This window comes from Photinus pyralis, unplaced genomic scaffold (assembly GCF_008802855.1).
Source record: "Photinus pyralis isolate 1611_PpyrPB1 unplaced genomic scaffold, Ppyr1.3 Ppyr1.4_LG4, whole genome shotgun sequence".
Taxonomy (NCBI): domain Eukaryota; kingdom Metazoa; phylum Arthropoda; class Insecta; order Coleoptera; family Lampyridae; genus Photinus; species Photinus pyralis.
The window spans coordinates 32,137,474-32,158,626 of record NW_022170511.1 but is presented as its reverse complement, the minus strand read 5'-3'; the positions used below and the strand labels follow the sequence as shown (position 1 = coordinate 32,158,626).

General features: G+C 35.3%; 1 protein-coding gene across 1 annotated transcript; it reads right to left on the bottom strand.

Moving 5' to 3' along the window:
* Positions 1–4,867: 4,867 nt before the first annotated feature.
* On the bottom strand, positions 4,868–17,892 carry LOC116168332 (pinopsin-like). Its single transcript, XM_031484106.1, has 6 exons — positions 17,621–17,892; positions 16,623–16,782; positions 16,037–16,232; positions 7,826–7,958; positions 5,301–5,531; positions 4,868–5,251 (listed from the first exon to the last, which is right to left on the bottom strand). The coding sequence occupies exons 1-6, from the start codon at positions 17,759–17,761 to the stop codon at positions 5,171–5,173; spliced, it is 942 nt and encodes a 313-aa protein (XP_031339966.1). The 5' UTR covers positions 17,762–17,892; the 3' UTR covers positions 4,868–5,170.
* Between the last annotated feature and the right edge of the window lie 3,261 nt (positions 17,893–21,153).

The following is a 21,153-nucleotide window of genomic DNA, read 5'->3' as shown; positions in this document are numbered from 1 at the left end:
TTAGATATTACCATTTATGGTATTGACATATCCATCGGCTCTCGTGGTTGGTTGGAATTATTCGTCGTCGGTTGCATCGTGACCGGAAACAAGAAAGTTAGCGTCTTCTTTTCTCGCCACCTGCTTTAGAAAGACGGTCGATTTGTGATCCCGAGTTGGGGGTGCTTGTTATATCTTCCAGTGGTTGATTTTGGATCGAACACCCTTGCGAAAGCATCTTTTAACCAAGTCAACCCAAATTAATGTTTGCACCAAGCAGTTTCGTTTTAATGCTTGGGGACAAACTTCCGTAAGGAATTTTTTTTGTACTGGAGGAATTTCAAGCCACCTTAATCGGGGAATCCATCGTATTTATGGTATAAGAAGGCTACCTTACTTTAACGAAGTTCTTTTTTTTGTGTACTCTCTGCTTTAAGAGAGTCCTTGTAAGGAGTCAAAGTCCAACGATTCCGTAGCTTCTATTTACTCTCTAAGCGAAACACATCTACGTTAAACGACAACATGCAGGAGTTCCGTCTACTGTAAAATCTGCCATTGAAACGTTACTATCTCTAAGGCGCAGCCAAACAGATACTGCGGACACCAACCCTTTTGACACCTGTTGCGGTACATAGAAAACCGTTAGCCGTTTACACGTACACCAGGAATCTTAGGAACCAGAGACCTACCTATCGTAGTGGTGATATCTTATTATTGTTTAAACTATTGCCTTTGTGTATTTGCATTTCATTTAACCCATACTTATGTGGTAAATGTTAACTGGCCGAACACTAGAGCCACCCATATTACTCTTAATTAGTACGCTTGAACTTGAAAGGGAATAATTTGCTTTAATTAACTGCATTTACTCATGTGAAGTAAATCACCTGTGAAGTACAGAGCTCTATACTATGATTTAAACTTCGATACGCTACAAGCTACCAATCAAGGTATTCAATCCACTGTCAATTTAACCCATTAAACTCAATCACTGTGCAACGGTAGTGGGTGTTCTATACCTACTTTCAGGATTTTTGGTGTGAACTAGTTTCAGCTACTAAATTTATGTAATATTTCATTGGGGGAATTTTATGTAAACCTTGGAATTTGGGATAATTATTTCAACACTTATACTTGGGGTTGTTTAGTTTTTTTTTACATAACGTGTTTATTATACTTTATTGATTTTTGATTCCCATTTGGGGAACATAACTTTTGTGTTGGTGTTACGTATGCAGGTACAATTGCACCCAATAAACACTTATTTTTGTGGGTTATCAGTTGCCTACTTTAACGCTAAAGCTACCTTTCCTAGTTCCGGTAGTGGCAAGCGAAACTTAACTTGGAATTAGGTGGCGCCCATAGATTTTAATTGAAGCGACCAAAAGTAAGTACTGACGACCTAGGCTGGATCGAGGAGTTATAAGTGCCAATTACCAATTGAGTTAATTCTGTTACCCACAACCCTGTACATTAGTCTTTCTCTCTCCGCTGTTTGCTATTTGGTCAACAGAGCTAGCTGGCCGGTCAGCGGCGTGTGTTTTATTTATGAAGCACATGGTATTTTTGTAGTGCCTTGCATTTTGCTGCTTGCGCGTTATAATCGCCATCCGTAACACCAAGTCATGTTCACCGGGAGAAGACGGTATCCATAAGCAGATGGTAGTATAATGATCTTCAAACGTGTGTGGACCTACGGATTGCATGTATGGGGAACTGCCCGTGTTTCTAATGCAAACATACTTCCGTTTAACACCACTAGACTTATTGCACGTTGACATTTAGTTAAGTTAGTTACTTTTATTATTGGTGAGATACTATAATCTAATTTAATGTTGATAACTTGTCACGTAATATGCTAGATTTTCTAATGGGGAACTCCAGTTTTTGTATAATTTATATTACAACTTTCTTTTATAGCCTATGGGCATTTTTAAAAATATATTCACAAATAAAGGTCAAGATTAGTGTGGCTATATAGCGTCATTTGTGCTTATAATGAATTGCTAACTTCACTGACGGTTTTGATAATTGCGTTCGCATGTGTTTCCCGATTATAAATTAATTAACTGCTTGTTTAAAACCAAGTTCTTGGAAAATTTGTTGTCGCATAAGCTATGTTCATAATATACTTATAGTCAGTGGCGGATTTAAATTTTTTTCACCCCTAGGTATACCGAAAGAAATGCGCCCCTCCAAAAATAATCTTTAAATGAACAGGAGGAACAAAGAATAGAGAAGAGAACTACTAGAGAGAAAGACGATTACCAGGAGACTGAAGATGAGGCATACCAACAGGAGGAACAAAGACCATATCATAACGAGTTGCCAAGATTCTATGTACCTCGGAATGGAAGGTAGGCCGACCCTGCCACACATGGAACACCACCATAAACCAAACGGTAGAGGTGTCGGGGATTACCATGGGAAGATGGGAAGAGAAGAGTAGAGACAAACATCAAAGGAAGAAAGAAAGCAGAAGAATACTAGAGGTGGAGGAAGAATCAGACACAAAGACAAGTAGCCAAGGGGAGGAGGAAAAGGGGACAGAAGGTAACGCAGGGGGAGGACAACAATAAAAAGGGCCTAACACGAGGAAAAACAGGGAAGGGAACGAGACCAAAGCATAGGAACATCGGAAGCCAATGAACGCCCGGAGAAGAAGCTATCACTAGAAAGCAGAGTTCCCTCTAAGGCAGAATACCAGTGGCGAAGCTGTGGCCGTACCCGTTCGGGTCGGATAACACCCAGTTAGCCGCCCCCCCACAACCCCCCCAATCCGCAAAATCCACCACATTGTTTGGCATATGTCGCGGCCCAGCGCGATGGCAACAAAGTAGTGGAGAAACGTCCCCGATAGTGACTACCAGGGACGCATCCTCACGACAGTTGACTAAATCCTGGGAGAGGCGGCGACGCCAGGCATATGTCAAAGTTTCAAGTTTCAATTGCAATAAATTTTAAGATGCTAATAAAAATCACCTTATAACTTGAAATTTTTAAAATTAATATGAATTAAATACAGTATACCTAAGATTACGTTTTCACACACGTCGAAACTTGCATTGTCGATTATCGTTCAATTCCAATTTATTTCATAATTTTAATTAAAAATTTTTTCCATTTGTGACTTGTTAGGGCCTTAGGGGATTTATTTTAAAACTTAAAATGTTACCTAAAATAAATATAGTGCAAAAAATGCCGCTCTCTAAAGCTGCCGCCTCTAGGCACGTGCCTAGTGTGCCTAATGTAATGTAACAAATTTATTTTCACAGTGTAAAATAAATTCATTTTAACAGTGTAACTTTCTCGTCTATTCAATTTTATATCACAATAAATTCTTGAAGGAACTCAAAATTTCCAATTGATAAGCGCCAATACTTCCTTGATAGCTACGAAAGCGAAAAGACGGCGGCGGTGAAGCGAATTACGCCGTATAAATTGTTGCTAATTAATGGCAAACTGCAAATATAATATTGTCAAAGGTAGTACCGTATAGTTTACTTACCTACCAAGAGTTGTGTTTTTGAAATTTGAGTTCGATTAGCCGGTTTTTTGAAAAGGGATTTGTTGCCAAGTCGTAAGTTTTTTTCTGATCGTTCGTTCTATTCATACATACAGTGAATTTTTTTTTAATGCGAACATAGGAGTTTGCATGCAATGTAATTTCCCTATGTTCGATTTTAAAAAAACACATCATCTATTGAGTAGTTCAAATGAGTAGTAGATACAATTGACAGCTGTCACATTATTGCTTAGAATGTCAAGGAGGACACTTCGAACATTTATTGTAATTGTTTTCGGTATTTATTTTCTTATTTTCTTCATTTATGTATTGAATAGATCAAATTAGTAGAATACTAGGTGCACATGACCTACAAATAATTGAAGGTTGGTTCACAATGAGTTGTGGTGTCAGTGCGTGGCCTGTGAGGTCCAATTATCGTAAGTTTAAGAAAAATGTATCCTAAAGTTGCTATGGGTTCGTATGGCTTCTTTAAAAAAATCTTACCTAGTGCTCTTCATCATAAAGACTATAGAGTTGCTGTTCATAGTCACACAAGTTGCGCGATTTGAGAATGTGAACCGTGCACACCTCATGATGTGTTTTTTAAAAAATCGAACATAGGGAAATTACATTGCATGCAAACTCCTATGTTCGCATTTAAAAAAAAACTCGCTGTATATTTTTAGCTTTTTATTTTTTGGGTTTATATGGTTTATGTTTTCCTGAAAATTTGGTTTTGGATCGAGTTCTAAATATAAACCATTTTGTAAACGAATATTTACTTTGACGAAGAAAACTATTTGTAAAACATAAAATTTTGTATGTACCACGGGCATAAACTGATGTTTATACTCTCGGGCGACTAAAAAGCTCTCGGGCCATAGGCCCTCGAGAATATAAACATCACTATTATGCCCTTAATACATAAATAACTATTATAGAGAAATGTTCGAAAAACAATAATAGACAAATCAATCAGATTTTATGCTTCATTTGACGAGATGAAAGAGTTGAATGGCATTTCGATATTTTTCGTTATAATAAATGATTAAAGGCACAAATAGGGCACCAAATTTATGTGACTAGTGCGGTTTTTGTGGTTTTAATGGGTTGCCAACTTTACAGATGTGTGATGCGTGTGAAGACAATGTGCACTTTTCTAAAGAAGCACTTTTCTTTGAAGGGAAAAGACAACGACTAGATTGAAAAGATTTTTTTCAATAATTGACCTAAAAGAGTCATCTGCGGATTTGTACACTAAAACGAATACAAGTGGATACCTACCCTTTAAAATACGGAATTCTAAGTTGTGTTCCCAAAAGCGATGTCATCGATATATATTATCAACATTCATTATTCACATACGATGCAAAGTCGTTTACAAATATAATACAGATATAACATAATAATAATATACCTACCCTATTTAAACATAAATCCCTAAAATATAGCTGAATGGAGGTGGTAGTGAAACGGAACAGAACACGTCACCCATAAAACTAGTCTGACAATTTTTGTCTTTAATTTCAAAAATTAATTTATCTTGTTTTGAAAGATTTTAGTATGTCAATTCTGTAGAGAAAAGCTACATTTCAGATAATTTCATTCAACGTTACTAAATAAGAAAATTTACAAAAATAAACTATACTTCGTACATTATGTTTACATTTAAATATAAAAACATTAGAGGGTTGTCACATTTGTAGTCCTTCCAGTATCCCTACGACGCGCTTTCGAGAACATTTGCATCCATGAGTGGCGAAACTAAAACAAAAAGTATATGTAATAACGCACCATTACAATCCACTTGTACCTGCGTATTAAAGGCGACATAAATGACGGGGTTGTAACATACACTACTTTTCGCAAGGATGGCTGGAATCACTCCCATTGCTGGTGTAATGCTGTTTTTTGCACCAAATTGTGCAACTAGAGCCATCACGGCGTACGGCATCCAGGCGGTTAGAAATGCCACGATCATTACGAATATGGATATGGTTACTCGTTTTTCAGACTGCTTTACCTGGCCGGATTGTAAGTTTTGCTAAAAGATCGCGAGTACAGTTAACATCACTTTTCGCAATTAGGAATCGGGCTTTTCATTATCCAAAAAGATACTAACCGTTAAATGAATTAAGCCGAAGCATGAGGGTAATTTGCTGGAAAATGCAAAACGCCGACTCTAATATGCGTATTTTAGTGCTCAATTGATAAACGTATGGATATTTGAATGAAATTTAGATACGCTACCCTTAATGATTTTTATTTCATACTGTCCGGTAGATGTTCGATTACACTATCATTTTGAGTCCGGTAGGTGAGTTATTACAGCATCCGAGCCGGTAAGTGTCGCTAAGCAACACTTACCGGACTGTTATTTGTATACATCAAATTTGACATCTTCACACAATTAATTAAAAACCCCAACATAAATTTGGCTGTAATTCTTTATTTCAAACATTAACATTGATTGTAATGAAACAATTTGTATTGCCCTCAACACTACGCCTGGGTTATTACTGAATGTCGAGTTAGTAATGTTTGATTCCTTCTGCTGTAAAACTTCAATGAAATTTTCGCCGCCTTGTATCAGTTGTATCATACGGGCAATCTTAACTTTTCCTTCTACCGAGCCTTCGATGTATTTTTCTGCCGTCGATGAGCTTTTCCATGCTCCATGACGCTTTAACACCGAAACCCAGGCAAAAAAATCTCAATTCAAAAACTTACTGCGTCCAAAAAGTATGCCAACATGACTTTTTCCTCTACTTGTTTCGCCCCATGTTCGTTCCTCAATTGGCAAAACACTTAGTACTCTTTTTCATACCTTGCTGCCGACTTCTTAGGAACCAACTTTTCGGTTGCTTCATGAGATTTCGACAGGATTGTATCGGGAACATTGCAACATCCCACAACGTTTATAACGTCAATTTTTCAGTGAAAAAAATTCAATTGTCAACAAACTACAAACTATAGCAACGGCCGTTGTCACAGAAACAAGGTAATGCGATTTTACAATATGATGAAATTTTGTAATCTTTGAAATGAAATAATGATACAAAACAGACTTACAGTATGAAATAAAATACGTTACGATATATGTCCGGTAGTACTTGTAACAGTACTCGTTTAAGACATTCTTGACTCGGCTCCTGACGTCGCCTCGTCCATAATGTCTAACTCGTACTGTTACAAGTAACCTACCGGACTTATAACGTAAATAACTATTTCATACAGAGTCGCTGATAAATCTGGAAACGGTCGATTATCGAGGAAAATGCAGTGCGTTTGAGATAAGAGGGTCGCCTCAACCCTCAATATCTCTTTTATTTGGCGAGATACGAAAAATTTCTCAAATACAATTTTATATGTGACACACGATCTATCCATTCCCATATCTTTTGATATCGTTAACCTGTTCCTCAGTATTCCTTTTTCAGACTGCTTTGAAATTATCGATGAAAACCTTTACCAATTCCTCGCTCCCAGACACGTGCTCCTTCATCTCGGCATCTCTCCAACTATGCTCAGAGCAAAACTACTTCTTGTTCAATAATAACCATTATATCAAAACTACAGGTTTGCCTATGGGCAGTAAACCTGTCTCGTTTACTAGCCGAAGTCTTTTTAAATATCCTAGAATCCAACGTTTTCAACTTAACCCCATAAAAACCCATTTCCTTTTCTCTAAGCGACATGTCGATGCCATCTTTGTGATTTTCAGGGGTAACAGGTCAGAGTTAGATGCTTGTTTTCAGATTCTTCACCCAAATTTAAAATTCACTTTGGAGATCGAGACAAATACATCCCTAAATTTCCTGGACCTGTCATTGACGAGAGGTTGTTCAAATATTCAAATCGACATTTATAGAAAACCATGTAATCCCTTTTAACTCTTGCCACCCCCCATGCCATAAACTAGTTGCCTTTAGACTTTAGACAGCCTCGGTCTTACAGAACGCTATGACGATGAAATCCATACTCTCGAGATGTAAATAAATCCTCCTTTGCCCACCACATCCTGCGTTTAACCCCTTCCTTCAGTAAAGAAGACGTTGAAATGTTACATAATTGTATTTCGAAGCCATGGTATTGATTATTTTCACGTACATAAAATGTGCTTTATTAAACTTCCCCTTCCAGCGATTTTCCCTATTACCAATGGAAATCATAGCAGCGTTTGGAACTAATGCACGTGGATCATTTGATTGAATTCATAAAATAATTACAAAATAGTTGTTGGAATACAAATTGTAAATTAAATTTATTAATTAATTCTAGTAATACTTGCTTTCCAAATTTAAGCAACGCCAAAAAATGGTAAATGCAATTACTTACTTGCTTCAGTCGAATAATTATGCTGATGTAGCTGAATCCAATTACTATTAATGGCAACACCAATCCAAATACAAAGAGAAATATAATATAGCTTTTCACATTGAAGCCTTGTTCCTCCCAATTTACAGAGCAACTGGAAACAAATGGGCAAATTTGAAATAAATGCAACGTACAGGGATATAGTTAATCTACTGCCATTGTACTTGTACATTGTTCACTTATTAAATGAAACCCCACAAAGCACGCCAGTCCTGTCAACCTTACAAGAACCGTAACACCACCCATCCATCGTTTGAAGTAATACGAGTATAAATAATTGATAAATAAATTACAAAGTACAGTACGCAGTAAACAATAAAAACTAAACAAATGTGAAGCAATTAAAAGCTACTCGGAATACCCGACGCTGATTTTATTTTATTTCATTAAATGCAATGCCTTTCGCAACCGTTATTTTCGTTTCATTACACAGCGCGAAACAATTTGGTTTTGTTAGTTTTAAAACTCGACCCAAACCGCGATTGGGCGGAAAATCGTTTGATTTCTTTTCTGGGAACATGGAGTGTGTTTAAATATACCAGCTTCAGTATTTATGAATACTAAAGTAATCACGAATATTAAGGTAACCATGATAAAGCAATTTAGTTATCTACCTCTATGTCTGTTGCACTTATTTGTTTTCATTCCTTTAGTTGATGAAGTACTGTGTAATTTCATGCTTATTTAGGAAAAATTCGGTGTAGCATGTACGGTTACTATAGATTTTTAACTTCCTTATGGAATATCTGGCTTTATCGAAATGTCTTTAAAATAACAATGAAAACCAACTTTTGGCATTGCGTATTATATGGGTGAAGCTATGCCCATATTTTATATACATTTAATATTGTTAAATAATCTCCCTCTTCCTCTCCCTCTCCCCCCTCCAACCAAATCACACGAAAGGTTTGCCGAAAAATGTGCGACTTCGAAGTGTTGGTACAAGTTGTGGTAGTCTTCTTCGCGCTGTTTCTGTTCATCTCGAGTCGCGCGACCAACATCGGTCGAGTTATGGGACGCACGGGATCAAGCGGTGAGTTTTCGACACGCGCTCCTAGTACAGTCAAATTAGATCAAATTTCCACGAATAGCGGAAGTAATTGAAAGAAAGCTGAAAATTGGTATAGAGGTACATTAGGGCTTGTATTCGAACATACTAAAAGTCGGGACCAAAACTCCAATGGCTGGAGCCGCCATCTTGGAAAAAAGGTGCTCCAAATCACTTTTTCGCTGATATCTCGGTAACCGTGCATTCTAGCAAGTAAAGTTTCATATAAAAAAAGAAAGATAATAAAATTTTGTATAAAAAAGATGGTATGCACTTTTTTTGTATTTTCGATATTTACGTCGATATTCCACATTGAATATAGAGCATACTCTTTTTTCAGATGTAGGTGCATTACTTTCAGTGCTCGCGTGCTTTAAACATGAATATGTTTACAAAATTGATTTAGTTGACATTTTAGGGTTTGTTGACCAGTGAAGAGAAGGGCAGTTTTATCTAAAATTAAACACTTACAACATATCGTATTCACTCAACAGATGTGTGTTTTGTATTTCTCGTTAATACAATCACTGTTAATGTATGGAATTGTTGGCTGGGGATATTTTATGCTAGTGAATCCTTATACAGCCTTATACAGGGTGGTGCCTAGCACGACGCAGCACAGGGATGTCAATGATAATTTCTTTATAGTCAATCAATCAAGCCGGGCTGCATGGAAGAACAGAGCTTATAAGCACTGAATGCAGTCCTTTTTCCTTTTTTTTCGTGTTATTGGATGTGTTATAACAAAACGAGGAAATAAAGTTTATTATTATTATTATTAATTACTATCTCCCCTAATTATTTTAGAGCAAAAGTGTAAAGAAGTTTTTGTAGAGAAAAAAATACTGCATCTGTTCATACTATTACCAAAGAGTACCCCTCTTTGTTTGCTATTACTTACAATTTTCCGTTTCTCAAATCGTAGAAATCGACAAAATAAAAAATTACATTTTTATAAATCAGTGATGCTTGGGAATCTTTTAACAAACTACAAGAGCATCGCATCTAAGTTATCGTTATTTGACGATATTTGACGATTTTTATATTTAATTCTGTAGTCTTGTACCTACCTACTGCTTGGAATCGGTCATTTGGGTTACCTACTTAACACTAAATACACACGTTACTTGGCGAGCATTATTTCCAGCATAAACTAACTTTAACATTTCTCGTCAGTTAAATACATGATAAACAATTTTATGATTAACTAATTTATAAACAAGTATAAATTTAATAAACGTCAAAGGCAAATGAAACGTGATCGCTGATTTTTTAGGTAATTAAGTTCAAATCAAATCAAATCATTTATTGTCAGAGTACCAAATGTGGCTTTGACATGTCAATAATGCACAATGTAAATAACGTAAATATAGAACAGCAACATTCGAGATATAAGTACAAATTTTCAATAAATATAAATATGGACGTACGCTACACATTAAAATTTTGATTTAGATAATAAATAATAATAATTCAGCTTACGCTGACACTTATTATATATGTGACACAAGGGTGTAATATAAAAACCAACGACATATGATGGAACGAACATACAAAACTGATAAGCATGAAGGCACGAGTTACCATTTAGTGGAATAAATAAAGAGTATATAAAATAAAATCGAAAAATAAAATAAATTCCAAGGCATATCTGTTTTATTGAAAAATGAACCTTTTTATTTTGTTAATTTCTACGGTTTTGAAAAACGGAAAATTATAAGTAATCGTATGAACAGATGCAGTATTTTTTGCTCTAAAAAAACTTCATTAGACTTTTGCTCTAAAATAATTAGGGGAGCTAGTAATTGACTATAAAGAAATTACCATTGACATCCCTGTGTTGCGTTGCGCTAGGCACCACCCTGTATAAGGAATCAAATGTAATGAATTTACGCCAACTTTACTGTAAGAAAATCCTCCAGTTCAGAAAAACATCCAAAATTACTGCCCACCATGCACTCTCATTATACACGCCAGGAAGACCATATACTTTTTCCAAGGTCTGAAAAAACAATCGGTAAACGATGTGCTCAGTACATTGCTTCAAGGCTTTATTCCATTCTACCGCGCGAAATGAAAAAGATTACCTATACCGCTTTAACGAAAAAAGTTCAGGTGTGGATACTGGAACAGCGCTATGTACTATTTCGCGAATTGGTAATGGAATTGTTTAGTTTAGTTTATTATTTTTAGTATTTTTTTTATGAAATGAAGTCAAGTTTGATTTATATTTTTTTGTAAATGCCCCATATCCATTACAAGTACTCGTAGTTCAAACGACTTCGGATTTTGGCAATATTTATTTTTCTTAGTTTCCTTATGTAGGTATCTTCTGTATTCGGCTATATAGTATAAAAATAAATATATTATGTATTATTTCCTTCTCTTAGGTGGTCAACAGGCCTTAACAATGTCAGTCAATTTTTTAAACATATGTTTAAAGCACGCGAGCGCTGAAAGTAATCACCTGCGCATCTGAAAAAAGATTATGCTCTATATTCAATGTGGAATATCGACGTAAATAACGAAAATACAAAAAAAATGCGTTAAAATAAACAATGAAAGTACCTATACATAACACTGATATGAGCTTCATCCGTCCGTCTATCATACATCGAGGGTTCCCGGAGTCACAAACAGAAACAGAATCGACACAAACTGTTTAAACTAAAAAGTGGACATTTTTAAATTATTGTTTTGTGTGCATATAGATCGAAATCGATTATTACATAGCTAAGTGTGGTACCACAGAATTTTAAATACTACTACTGCAAAAAAGAGTCATAAGAATAATTTACTCTTTACCACCTAAAACTTCTTGTAGACCGCTATTTAAAGAATTAGGCATACTAACAGTAGTAGATACGTATATTTTGGAGATTTGTTGCTATGCGTATAAAAAGAGAGCATGTTTTGAAAAAACTCAAGATAGGTACAATACCCGTCATAGGACGTTATTGAACCCTGGTCAACATAGGACAGCGTTGTTTCAAAAAAATTTGTTATTTCGTGCCTGCCAAATTTTTAACGCTTTACCCTGTAATATTAAAGAACTCAAGTCCTATCAATTTAAGATTTAAGATTTAAGCAAACACTTAAACTGTTTTTGCTTAAACAGACTAATTACCACTTAGATGAATTTTTAAGAAAAAAATAAGTCTTAAGTGTTTTTTATTACTTCTATATATTGTTCCCCATTTGTTTATGTCTAACAACTTTATATATTTGCATGTCCATGTTTAGATTTTAATGTGTTTTTACTTTTTATTATTTGTAACCATGTGACACATTTTTGCGTACGTGTTGTTAATGTGAACGTACTGGCAACAAATTAAAAATAAATAAATAAATAAATAAATTACAGGAAAAATTATTAAATTTTAAGAGTGGTACAGATGAATAGTGTTGATTTATCACCTACAGTCCCTCGAGTTCGATTTTTTAATCGTCCATAAACAGCAACTATAGTTGACATACAAATCTCTCACGCACGGCGAGCATCAGTTGAACGTGTTGATTACGAAATATGTATCTCTAATTTACTTATTTCTCAATATCCTGAATTTCACTTTTCCATAAGATATGTGGACTTATAATTTACTTAAAAACCGGATATAACTTTTTTTTCTATTTCAATGTTAAAGCGAGCTCGACGTTTTCGATTTGATAATTACACTCATTTGAATACGATTGGTATGGTAGAGGAAAACCTGTTCCTGAAAAACTGTTCGATAATTTTATAATTTAACATTTTCAGTTCATTTGCTTTCGACTAAAGATGTTGTGTTGTGCTTGTGATATACATAAAATTCTCTTTCTCGTTCATTAGAAAATTCCTTTTCTACACATGGACTAGTGCGATAAAAGCGCTTCTTATGAAACTTGTTTTTAAGACTATTAGAAAAGTAGCATTTGAGTTAAATGGGAACTGAAACAAAAAAACAATATGCAAAGGTTTCTTTTAAAAAACGATTAATAACGCATTGACAATATATCAGCCTATCGAGAATTTGTAGAACGTAAATTTAACCAGAACAATCTATTATTCAATCCTGTCAACGGCAGTGCTTTTATTGCATAAGTTTGGATACCAGATCTACTATTGTTGGTTTTCTGGTAATCCGCATTACGTTAGCAATATATTTCAGCAACAGACATTTAATTTCGTGAAATGCTAAACTAAAAGTACTGTTTCGGCAATTTGGTAAACGTGTACCATAAAGTGTTTTAACCCGAGGACTTCTTTTTCTCAAAGCGATGGCTCACCCGGTATTTGCGGTTGACAAATACCTCGTAAGGCTTTGTAGCATAAAGAACGAAGGCGGATGTGACGCAATCCTTCCGGGAAAAATGATGTTTATTTTAGAACATTCTGAAGCGTACTAGAACAATTGTCGTTTCCTATATAAACAGGTCTAGTTGCGTTTCAGGGAGTTCCAACTTCGATGTGCTTGTGTTATGTTATAATTATAAGTGATAATATTTTAGCTGTTATAAATCAATTCGTTTAAAGACAGTTATAAATATATTGTTAATTAGTTGTAATAAATAAACGCACGTAATTAAATTTACGTTACACTGGTGTCAGGTGTGGGGTTGTGTTTAAGTGAACAATCAGTAGAAGTTTATGCTAATAGTGACCAGATCGTCGGAAAAAATAGAGAAACTTCTGCAATTAATGCAAGAAATGAAAGTCGGTTAAGATAAATTCGAAACTGGTCAAGCTGCGAAGAAAACCGGTCAACAAACCACGGAAACTAAATTCGAAGGTGGTCAAACTGGAACAGAAGCTGGTGTTCAAGCCATGGAAGCTAAAATTGTAGCCGTAAACTTTCTGACTAATAAACGGCGTACATGCTTGTAATACTATCACGGGAGATGTGCGAGAATTTTAAATTCGAATTAACAAAACCCCTGTGCACTGTTAAGTAAGTACCGTATCGACCGTATCCGCGACTTTTCCTGAATCTACCGATTGCAGTCGAGTACGGTACAATCAACACTAGACGCGACACCACTTCTTTTCTACTCGGAAAACCTGGTAAATTCATACAAAACATACGTATTTCCAATGCTAAAAACCGAACCCAAAAATCTGGCGTAACTTTGTAAGAACATGAAGCCGATATAGCCCGGTTGATAAGATTGGCAGTATATAAGCTAATCGAATTGTGTTTCAAGTTTAGTTCCAACTTTGATGCGCTTGTGTTATGTTATAAAAGTAAGTGATAAATAATGATTACTGTTATAAATTATTCCATTTTAAGACTGTTATAAATTTATTGTTAATTAGTTGGAAATAAATAAAACCACGTAATTAAATTACGTTACAGTTTTGAGGTATGCCACAAACGTTTATACAGTGTGTAAAGCGATGGGGTATACAAGAGGGAATTTTTTATTACATATTGATTTATGAAAAAAATTTATTCTTCATGATATTTTTTGCTTGCTTTGAAAGTACCAATAACGTTTCGATAATCTAAAATTTATTTATAGAAATCTGGAAAAATAATAAAATTAATTTTTTTTTATTGAAAGTTATTCTACATTATGATCAAAATAGCGTATAGGCGCGTACAGACCGAGTTTCCAACGCAAGCCTGTGGTTACAGATTTGGAGGGGTTGGTGTGTACCGCGCAAGCCAACGGTTTCCACCCCCTTCCAACGACGCTGTTGGCGTTCGATTGCGTTCGCTCGGTGAGCGGTACATCAAAGGGAAACTTGATGTGGTCTGGTCTGGACAGGATTTGTCGCGATTTTAGTTTTTAGTCGTTTGTCTGCCTTTTTAAAATGTCCACCATCTTCATTTTGAAGTTCCTCTAGTAAGTGACTGTCACTATACAAACGCCTGGCCGTTTTTTCTTCTTTTTCTTTGAAATTAAAGAATTCATTATTAAAAACCCCGCATCTCGCCAGCAGTAAATCGTCCTCGTCGCTTGACATTGTTTGACAGACCAGCAGCACCGGTTACCGAACTTTACCTAACACGGTCCCACCAAGTCCAACTCAAATCTTAAATTTTGGTGTGGACGAGGGCATTCCAATCGTTTCCAACGACAAACGCCAACGTCACATGTGCTTGGATTCCTTGCCTTGGCGTTGGAATCCGGTCTGTACGCGGCTTATTGCTATCAAACCACAAACAATCGAAACGTTATTGGTACTTTCAAAGCAAGCAAAAAATATCATGAAGAATAAATTTTTGTCATAAATCAATATTTAAAAAAAATTCCCTCTTGTATACCCCATCGCTTTACACACTGTATACTTCATTGAACTATTTACGCTGTCAATGTATTTGCAGGAATAATTTTGCATTCATTGGCTCGGCGCAATTTGTTAACGAGGTTTAATTTAATTAATTTTATTATCCACTTCGTTTGCGGTTTTATAAAATGTACATTTTCCCATTTACTGTATCTATTGCATTTAATTCCACCTACTAAAATATTACACGTTTAGATCGGAAACTTTAAAGTTTTAATGACTGAAATCCACGAAAATCGATTCATTGCGGTTAATTTAGTTGAAAGTAAGATATTGAAAATCTGTCAGCAGTAATTAACCATTGAATGCAACCACTGCCCTACCATCGATGTATTTCACGGCTCTTTGAATGAATTAATTAGTCATATAAGATCGTAATTACTGTGTAGTTTTAGTTTTAAGTACAGCACCCCAGTGCCATGTAATTGGAATAATTGTATTCTGTATGGTATCTGGCTAAACAAATAAATAAATAAATAAAAAATTACAGTAGGTAAATTCTTGTGCTGCGAGTCTATAAAAGCGCCGTGTCAAATTAGGTGCTTTCTTAACTGAAGGCTGCAACTTACTAAACTTTTAGGTTTAAATTCATATGACATTAACGCACATGCACAGATTTACTTTGAGTTTTGAAAATTAAAATTGAAATTTGACGGAGTCAACAATTATAAAGTTCCGAAACGGTCGATTATCTACATTATTATAAATCAATTTTTTAATAATTAGGTTGTGTGGAAAATATGTGACTCTGCAAGCCTTGTGGCTAGGTTAAGCTAGCACCCCTAAATCGGCACCCCCAATTTGTACCATCTCCAAAATATTGTGCTCATTTTGGGTTGGACATAATATTAACCTTATATTGGCCGCTTCATTGATGTAGTCACCCCAACCTATTAAGGGCGGGGTAGTTAAGACGAACGAATACAACCAAATACTCAAGAGCAATGTCCATGCTCCGGATCGGGACAGCTTTGCATTCCTAAGCGGTTTCATTATTATAAGATATCTTTCGAATGACAAAGCTGTTAAGGTTGTGATCGCGGTGATACCTGAAACAAATAATTTTTATTTATTGCTTTTGTCAAGTTTCCCATAAAGGGAGGAAACCAGAATAAGGCTATACATTTTTTTTTACCTTTATAGAAGTCTTATAGTTCGCTAATGTTTAAACTGTTTGAGTTCTTCTACTTTACGGGGCAGTTGTTTCTGGCTCCCCATGTGGGACATTGTGCACACTTTGCCAATTCGTTCATAGTTTAAACTATTTTTGCTGGTGAGTGCTATTGAACTGAAACTATTCCTTATGCATTCATTTGACTGTATTTTATAAGACTCTCATTGAAAGTTCGGTAGTTTTAAATGTTATTCTGCAAGTTCTGTTTACATTCCGATTTCCTCCTTGTGCATAAGTATTATAATTTTTATTGCATTTCATTTACCTAAAAGGGACATAAAAAATCCATAAACTGTGCACATGATGGAACCAAATATCCATTTATGAGCGATCGCTGCGGCTGTACTCATAGGTATCCCAAGTAAGGCAACAAGAAAATCGGCGCAGACTAAATTAAACAAAATTACATTAACTGATGTCCATACCTAGAAATGTAAATATTTACAAAATAATTGATACCGCAACAGTGGCTTACACTTAGAAAAATAAAAATCGATGCCACATTTTTCACCTATTTTATATTTAGTAAATATCTACAGCTCAAACCAAATATCATAATAGTGCTTCTTTCAAATTATTAGATGATACTGGAAAAATTCTGAATTTTGTAACAAAATTTAAACCTGCTTCCTCAAAGTTTTGTTGCCAATATAATTTATAGTTACATGCAGTATTTATTACCTACATTATTGAAGAATAGTGCAGCATTGTGCCCTATAGAATTAAATTACAATTAGGTACGTTATAAAACATGTATCATCGTTCAACACTTAAATGGAAGAAAATAGTTCAATAAAATCGCCATGAACTTTTTTCCGCTTCTCTTCCAATGATATACGTAATCAACTTTCGAACTAAAGTACTTGTGGCGTTTAGATTTTACGATCTTGCATTTAAATGTGCACAGGGAAAGAATATTTTGAAAGAAATATCATTCTAGAATAGAAAAGGCAACCTGAACTAGTGTGCATCTTGCCAAAATTTAAACTTGAATCGAATTTGGCGATCTACACTGCACTTGAAAAACTTAGTCGGAGGACGTGTCAAGAGCATGATTAAATATTTATAATGCATGAAAGTGCATGGATTATGTTAGTATGCATGCGATAAAAGGGTAGCCAAAGTACGCACTTGCTGGAAAATTGCATTAGCTCCACAGTAAAACTGTAAAGTACTCGAATACGTAAATTCAAGCTTTTCAGAACTTTCGGGATGTTTTACAACTTAATTTAATGAATGCGTGTGTAAATGGTATAAACTTACATGCTTCTCCTTCCACATAAGTTTAATTGCAATTAAGTTTAAAGTAAATCCGAGCAATCCAATCACCGATAATACAACAGAAGCAGCAACGTAAGCCCCAAATTTTTCTGGATCACTTCGTAAAGTATTGTTCGCATTCATGTTTCGTTTGGACAGGAACGGTCTGGTAACGCTCGACTTAATAAATCAAACGTTACATAATCGCAATATTCATTAGTCATTTTCATGTAACATGAACTTTACTACTAATAGAGAATCGCGGAATCGGGTGGTCTGCGTTCGCCAAGTGGAGGGAAGGAAGCTGACTGCAACTGCGACGGTTGAAAGATGGATTGATGTATTCTCTGTCGGGCAAATTACGAATTGGACTGGATCATGTGGAACAATGCGCTAAACATCAAAGAAAACCCATTCCAGCAGACGATTTTAAAGACGCGTTTAAAATGTTTTTCGTAAACAGCATTCGTCTGTTTGAAACACACCCTAGTGGTACGGCGGGAATTTTTTAAACAGATTAATTTACAACAGTATAGCAGCTGCAAATTTTATGGAAAAGTAGAAAATATGCATTACTTAATTAAAAATCCGATAAATGTTATTTAATAATTTAGTGTGTCCAAATTGTGATAACCCTAATACATAAGTTCTAAATATCAAGGGGACATCATTACAGCAAGAAATAAGTAATCTATCGACGTAACTTCATTGTGAAGTATCTAGTCCAGGCATCAGATGTTTTGATAAGGAAAAAATTTTTAATAAACCAATTGTTGTTTTAATCTCTTCTCCATACTGTAAATAATACCTTTTAAAAAAATAATCCTACAATTCTGACCGGAACATTTGTTTAGACAAATGGAAAGGTGAATTTTTATGATTTTTTGGAATTATCTCGATAAATACGAGTCGAGCGATAAGAATAGTTCAGTACTTTTTTGTTTCTCGTTAAATGATCTACAAAAAGTAACCCCAGATTTTTATTTCTCAGGATGATGGTTTTTGAGTATTGCTCCTGAATTATGCCAAACCCCCTATCAAAAAATCCCTCTAGGTGGCAACACTGATGACAGCTGGCCTGCTGTCCCCTCTCCTATTTTCGGTTTTGGTCTCGAAACGGGTCTCTTCTTGGTCCCATCAAAACCGAGGGGAATATATTGGGAAGCGCAACATTAGCTGATTAAAAAATTTTTCCAATTTCTTTTAATCCGAATGTTAATTTCAATTCGAAATTTGAGTAGTAATTTAATTGGAATTAGCGAAATTTCATAGCGGCCCTCGGTTTTTTCAAATTTATAAAAATTCTAAGTCAAAGTTAGGATATTGTGAAACTAAAAACTTAAAAGCTTGGTCAACCATTAACTGAACTTGTGAAAAAATGTTGTAAAATTTAATTGGAAAGCAGAGCAACAAGAAGCAACTACAAGAAGCTCTCACTTCCGCTCTGTCCAGATTTTAATCTTATATTGCAAACAGATGCCAGCAGCACAGGAATTGGAACCGTTCTATCACAAACTCAAGATGGTATCCAAAAAGTCATTGCCTACATTAATCGAGCACTCAAGCCCGCAGAGAGAAATTATTCTACAATAGAACAAGAATGTTTGGTTGTAGTTTGGGCGATCGACAAATGGAAAGGGTATTTTGAAAGTTGCCACTTGAAAGTGATTACAGACCACCAAAGTTTAAAATGGCTGAGGTCCGTGACTTAGTGGTGGTATACCGTGAAGGACAATGAATAAAGTACATTATCACGTTCTTACGAGAAACTGAAAATCGGGAACCCATCGCAGGTGTTAAAGAAACCGAAAATCTTAAACTATATTGTGCTGTCCCTTCATCATCTTCCTCCGCTGAGGGCTTTACGAGTTCATGGAAGTTGTGCGTTCAAAAACTCCAACGTTCCCGGGTGTTAGGAGAATGTCATAACCAACCGACCGCCGCCTGACAACAATTTCCCGGGTGTTTCAAAAATTATTACTGGCCTAGAAGCGCGCAAGATGTATTTAAATATATTAAAAATTTAAATTCAAAGATAAATCAACCATGTAGTATTGATGGAACCATTTCCACGTAAAGGAAACTGTTATGCAATTGTTTATCAGGATAGGTTCACCAAAAGGGTGGAAATAAAGGCGTTTTAATTAAAAACATTTCAGGAAAATATTACGTACATAGATCCAACTAGAGTACGCAATCAACACGTAAGAGAGCAATGTACGTTTTGTAAGACAAAGAAAAACATTCTGCGACAGGTTTAATTTTTCTAAAAGACGATAAATCATACAGGTGCATTAATTAAACCTAAAAGCCCGGTGAAAGAATCTGTAACCCGAAATCGATCGCTTTTTAGAATTAATCCTATCTTGTGATCTACTTACCACATTTTATACACGTATGCGCCTTATTTATACACAAATGACTTACGTAAACACTAAAGTGTATTTAACATTATTATAATTACCCAAAAAGTAGGTTTCACTTACTTTTCGTTCAAATAAATTTGTATAAATTTACTATGAAAAACTCGCGATTAAAAAATATTTCATTGAGCGTGAACAATTACGCTACAGTATTTTCTAAGAGTGTAATAATTTTGGAGTTTTGCGAAAGAAATTTCCCTTATGTGATGGTTTTGTCCATCCGTCTGTTCGTCGTCTCACTCGAGAACGAAAAGAGAGTAATGTCAAACCTTCGGCAATTCTTCGTATCTTGTTTTACAGTTGCAACTTCTTATTATAATATTCTCGGTATTTCTCGTCACTGAGGAACCAGACGGTTAGGCGTAACATTCACGTATGAAAGAAAATCAAATATACATCCCTATAGGTACAACACCATCAACTACGCTTCAGTGGAAACTTCTCGAACACTTACACATTCTATTTTGAATTTATATCGGTTGGAAAATTGTATACAGAATTCTATACTAGAGGTTTACAAAAGTAACGGAGGAAGTTTTCAGCGACCTATTGAAATTCAGTGTGAGGAAACATTTAATTAGTGTCTTTTTGAAGTCCTTTCAAGAAATTCGTCAAACGAGAACTTTAAATTTAGTTGATGTGGAGGAGCTTAGAACTTTCAAAATAACCTTTCTAAAAGCAACATCATTTTTACTTATCGATTGTTCTACCCCAACAGGACATTGTTTCGCGCACTTTGTACGTATAGCGTAAAGCCATTGAATAAGGAATCTCGTTCAATGATAAATATTCAAAGACCAAAGTGGCCACATTGTCTCCTAACGCTTTTCTGTCGATTGATTGCGAAATCGTCAGAATAATACATTGTAAATTCATACTGGAAAAGTGACCTCAATCTTTCTACCCTTATCTTTGAGAGAACACAGCCTGTTAAAAATATTGGATATTGCGGCAACATGCCTTCACTTGGAATGCGATAATCGAACGTTTTTCTCAAACTTTCTGATACATTGCGACGCTCCCAATGTGGCACCGGCACAGCGGTTCAAGTCTAGGTTCAAGTTATTCTTTTATCGTCAAATCAAAAACGACGTCGTATGCATATGACGCATT